This window comes from Buteo buteo, chromosome 17, assembly GCF_964188355.1.
Source record: "Buteo buteo chromosome 17, bButBut1.hap1.1, whole genome shotgun sequence".
Lineage (NCBI taxonomy): Eukaryota > Metazoa > Chordata > Aves > Accipitriformes > Accipitridae > Buteo > Buteo buteo.
This window is the reverse complement of record NC_134187.1, coordinates 10,524,992-10,530,192: the sequence shown is the minus strand read 5'-3', so window position 1 is coordinate 10,530,192 and position 5,201 is coordinate 10,524,992. Positions and strand designations below refer to the sequence as shown.

The following is a 5,201-nucleotide window of genomic DNA, read 5'->3' as shown; positions in this document are numbered from 1 at the left end:
CCGCCACCGCCGGCCGGTCGGCGCTCGCTCCCCGCTCCCCCCTCCCCGCCTCTCCGCGCCTCTCGGCGCCCCGCCTCCCGCCCGCAGCCTCCCACCAATCGCGGCGCTCTCCGCCGGGGATGACCTCACTCCCTGCTTTCCCATTGGGCGGCTATATTAAGAAAGTCGCGAGCGCCTTTAAATAGCGGCGCCGGGCCGCAGCTTGCGGCAGTGGCAGCGCGGAGCGGCGCGGGCGGGACGGGACGCTGCGATCGCACCGGACCGGGCAGCAGCAGCAGCAGCAGCGGCGGCGGCGCTTCCCCCGCCGAGGGCCGAGGCCGCCGCTCGCTCCCCTGCGGCCGCAGCGCTCCCCTGAGGCAGGGGAAGGGAGGCAGGGTGCCGGTGCGGGGAGAGAGGAGGGCGCGCCCGCCTGCCTGCGCGGGCCCGGCTCGCCACGGTGCCCTGTGAGAAGCGAGAGGAAGGCGGAGGCGGCGGCCGCGGGGAGGAAGGCGCTGCCATCGTCCTGCTGCACGGCAAGGCCAGCTTGGCGAGCCTGGCCATGGCCGCCATCCGCAAGAAGCTGGTGGTGGTGGGGGACGGCGCCTGCGGTAAGACTTGCCTCCTCATCGTCTTCAGCAAGGATGAGTTCCCCGAGGTCTACGTGCCCACCGTCTTCGAGAACTACGTGGCCGACATCGAGGTGGACGGCAAGCAGGTGGAGCTGGCCCTGTGGGACACGGCCGGCCAGGAGGACTACGACCGCCTGCGGCCCCTCTCCTACCCAGACACCGACGTGATCCTCATGTGCTTCTCTGTGGACAGCCCGGACTCGCTGGAGAACATCCCGGAGAAGTGGGTGCCCGAAGTCAAGCACTTCTGCCCCAACGTCCCCATCATCCTGGTGGCCAACAAGAAAGACCTGCGCAACGACGAGCACGTGCGCAACGAGCTGGCCCGCATGAAGCAGGAGCCGGTGCGCACCGAGGACGGCCGCGCCATGGCCATTCGCATCCAGGCCTACGACTACCTGGAGTGCTCGGCCAAGACCAAGGAGGGCGTCCGGGAGGTCTTCGAGACCGCCACCCGGGCAGCCTTGCAGAAGCGCTACGGCACCCAGAACGGCTGCATCAACTGCTGCAAAGTCCTATAGGGTGCGGCTGGAGCGCGGCGCCGGGCAGGGCGCCCGGGTCACCTGTTGGCAGGCGGAGAGGAGCTGGGTCATGCACGCGCGCGGCATCTGCCTGTCCCCTCCGCTGGGGGCTGGCAACGAATCGGGGTGGGGGCTGAGGGGGGGGAGAGCGTGCTCCCTTAGCCTTGGCCGAAAAGGGTTGTGCTGGCTCAGCCGTGGGGACAGAGGGAGGGGGGGGATTGCATGCCCTGAGTCTTGGGAATAAAGCGGGGAGAAGCCTTCTCCTCCCGCCGGCCCCTGCAAGTTAATCGCAGACTCTCGACAACAAAAAGCTGCTGAGACTGGACTGAGCAAACATGGCACCCGGCTCTTCCCCTTTGCCCGCCACCTGCTGCTCCCAGCTCCCAGACGGCCTCCTCTCTTTTGCAAGAGGAGAGCGGTGGAGCTGAGATGCTCGAAGGGACTTCTGCCTCCTGCCTGCATGTGCCTCCCCCCCCAGGCAGGCTGGGGAAGGGGGCTGCGTCTCCTGGGCTGCCTGCAGCATCCTCGCCTCTCCTGCGGATGTTTCGGCCTGAGCCTGACCTGCTGTGGAAGTTAGTGCCCTGAAGACCGAGACTGGGAGGGGAGGGTAATCCCAAGCGAAGCCTGTATATATCTTACCTTTTCTGTCTTGTGCAAACTGGGGTAGTGCAGGGGGTGCTTATTTAAAGTGAGGTGGGGAGGGGATGCCCAGCTGGGACTTGTGTTGTGCAAAGGAACTTGCCCCGAGTGACTGATGCCTGCTGGTAACGCAAGCCTTGAACTGACTCCAGCTGCAGAAGTCACTGGGCTGGAAAGCAAAGCTGAACTGCTCTGTCCCCCTTGTTGGACATCCTCCTCCTGACAGTCGAGGCAGGATGAGCAAGGGGGAAGAGGAGGATATTGCCATATTATGATCTTGGTGCCTGCTCCTTCCTTTAATGTTGTCTTCTGCAAGTATGCTAATTTGGGCTTATTTAAAAGTTTATTTTCAAAAGAAATTACTTTGCACAAGTTGGTGAATTTTTGGGCTTTTTTTTGAATTAAACACTCAATGCACTTGTCATCTGCATACAACACTGTAGCATTGGAAACATTCTTACTCGGTAACCTCATCTGGGTCTTGTTTTAAATTGATTTCGACACAAGACAAAATAAAACCACTGTATCTTTTTGCCTTGGAAAAAATGGGTGAAAGCACTGTTCTTTATGCAGTGAGTACATCAGACTTCAGTACTAAAGGGCAGTTTAAAGAATCTAGGTTTATTTAAAACTTATTTTCACAGGGTAGCCAACCCAGGTGAAAATAATCTTGTGTTTCTCTGGTTCAGAGAACAGATGTATCCATTTATGTTTGTTTACTTTTCTCCCTCTTCCCTCAACAGTGGTACTGAGACTGTTTTTGTTTTTAATAAACTGACATGGCAAAAACTGAGATGTATATGATGTTTACATAAAATTATGAACTGTGTATGCAGTTTTTTATGTAAAGTATTAAAAGATTCTATGCTGACACTTGAGAGACGTGTTGTGATTTACGGAGGCTGTCCTCAGCTTGCAACAGTACACCTGGATGGTGTTGAACTAGACCAGAGTTTGCCCCCTGCCTGCAAATGCTTCTAGCTGTATTTTCTCCGCTGGCAGAAATACCTGTCTGGCAGCTTTCAGAGGATGGTGGTTTTATTGTCCTTTGGGGGTGCTGCTTCCTTAATTTTTCTATATAGATGGCATGTGGAAGTGTACTCAAAATTCAAGGTGGTGACTAATCCACCCTTGTTGCTGCTGAGAACAAGCAGCCTCTGTGCCTGGTACGTGGTGAGCTTGGGCTCAGGCTCCCTGTGCTCTTTCACCCTTCACCCTCGCTGGCTGTCGGTGGCTGGGGCGAGGTTTGGGCTTGTGTAGCAACAAAACGGGCAGAAAACTGGAAAGTAGCAGAGGCAACAGGGCTTGTTTTTCTCGTGAAATACTTAGATAAAAGCAGTTTTTATTAGTGACCTCCCCTTTGCTTGGAGTGAGTGCCCCCGTTTGCTGCAGCAGGACATGTGGAGGGGCTTTGCTCGGTGTTGAGTCAGAAGCAGGAGGCTACGCTTGTGCTGCAGCAGTCTCCTAAGCTGCCTAGCTAGATTTCCTAACTGCTGGCCTCCTTAATTCCCACAGCAATGTAAAAAGTCTAGGCTTTTCCATGTCGGGGATCCCCAGCAGGACATCATGCCTGCCTCTTCCCCTGCCATCTCTGCGCTTCGAGGTGTGCTCCTGGCCGTACCGCGGCTGCCCAGGCAGGAGCGTCAGGCCCTGCAGGTGCTGCCTGCAGCAGCAGCTCCTGGCAGAAGAGCGGTGCAAAATGCATTACGTGGTTTTTGCTGAACAATAAGGCCTATGCCCAAAGTGCTGATTTCTCCCCCCCCCCCCCCGCTTTTTTTTTTTTGCCTGAAAAACTCCTTTAGGTACCTATAAGGGAAATCTCAGGACAGTTTTATATTTTTGTAAATGCCCTTGACTCCTTTTGCCGAGGCGTGAGAAAGGAGTCGAGCCTTTTGTTTTTCTAGCCTGTGAATATCTCCTAGGCTGTACTGGATTGTTCAGAGATGTTAACAAATACCAAGGCAAGCAAAACATATTTAGTGGCTTTCACTTGTTTGTTCACAGAGGGGTCTGCCAGCAGCCAGCTGAAAGCAATGGGGCTTTTTCGACAGGCTAACGTAGAAATACTGGGCTCCTTATTCAGCAACTGGAAAGTCAGTCAGAAACAGTGTGGAAATACCTGGGTTTGCATTTTGAAGACTTCAAACGCTGGAGTACACGCTTAGTCCATGCTGTGAGTTTATTGCACTGTTTCCTATGATCCTTAATGAAAGACAGTGACATTTTCATTTAGACAATTTGTCCGGGGTTTCTTAAATGCTACCTAAGTCCCAGGTTTTGGGTGTCCATCTCCAAGGATTTCAATTCTCCTGATATTCAAAGGGTGAGTCTCTTATCTTCAGTTTGAGAACCCTAAATTCACTTTTTGGTCCTAAGACATCCTTTGAAAGAAATCTCAGTTTGGGATGTTTAAAGGGCCACAGCTGAGGTCCTCATTCTTGCAAAGCCAATTGAAAGCCCAGTTCTGTGCAGCATAGCACTGTTCTGCGCAATATCAGCCAGTGTTGTTAAAGTCACCACTGGAAACTTTTTCCTTAAACTGATTGCAATAGCTGCAAAACTTAGAAACTCTGTTAGACTGCAGCAACAACTAATCTTCTCAAAACCCCAAAGGAGAAAGCGTTAATATTTGTATTTTAAACACTGGGAAATGGGTTAGCATGGCATCCCTGTATAATTAACTATACCAATATTTTCCACTAAGGTGCTTACAAAGTAATTACATTCATTATTTCCAATTGGACCTTAGCCCAAGTCAGGGCTACAGCATCTGGCCCAAGGGGGAAAAGCTGCAAGAAAACACATTTCAGTTTTAACTGAGCGTGACCTTTCTCTGCTATTTGTGAAGCTGTGCGTAAGCCGACAGAGTGAGATCACCGTGTGGGAGTCCACCCGTCAGGGTCAGATGGTGGGATCGGAGCCATAGCTCCTTTTGCTACGCTCGCTCATTAGCGTCACGGCTTTGGTGGAGGGGGACACGAGGTGTGGCCCGTCCCACCCTCCTTGACTCACCCGTGCTGACATGGCCAGGCTGACACCCCGGGGCCACCCAGGCTGTGGCCGAGGATGTCGCACCCACCAACTCCACCCCATAGCCGCGTCCGCCCAATTTAACACGGAGGGGCTGCCCACCGCCACGGCCAGCCGGGGGCCGAGCTCGGGGCGCGCCAGCCCACGGCCCCCAGGGTGCATTCGGACAAAGGATCGGTTTCGTGCAGCCTTCCCCTTGCTTGTCTTCATCTGGTCCCCTAGCTTGTGTTCGTCGGGTCCCCGTCTGCCTTCTGTAACATGTTGACTGGAGAAGAGGTGACAGGGAGCAAGTTAGTCAGAGCATCGAAGGAGGGTCGACAACCAACCTCACAATCCCCATGCACACTGCTGGGCACGCAGAGACTTCCCTGCCTGCGTCCGCATGCCCGCACAGATGTCCCCA

At 54.6% G+C, this 5,201-nt stretch overlaps 1 protein-coding gene across 1 annotated transcript; it reads left to right on the top strand.

Annotated features, from left to right (window-relative positions):
* Window positions 1–207: 207 nt before the first annotated feature.
* On the top strand, window positions 208–2,639 carry RHOB (ras homolog family member B). Its single transcript, XM_075049051.1, has one exon. It carries the CDS (start codon window positions 539–541, stop codon window positions 1,127–1,129), a length of 591 nt encoding a protein of 196 aa, XP_074905152.1. The 5' UTR covers window positions 208–538; the 3' UTR covers window positions 1,130–2,639.
* The last annotated feature ends 2,562 nt before the right edge of the window (window positions 2,640–5,201 follow it).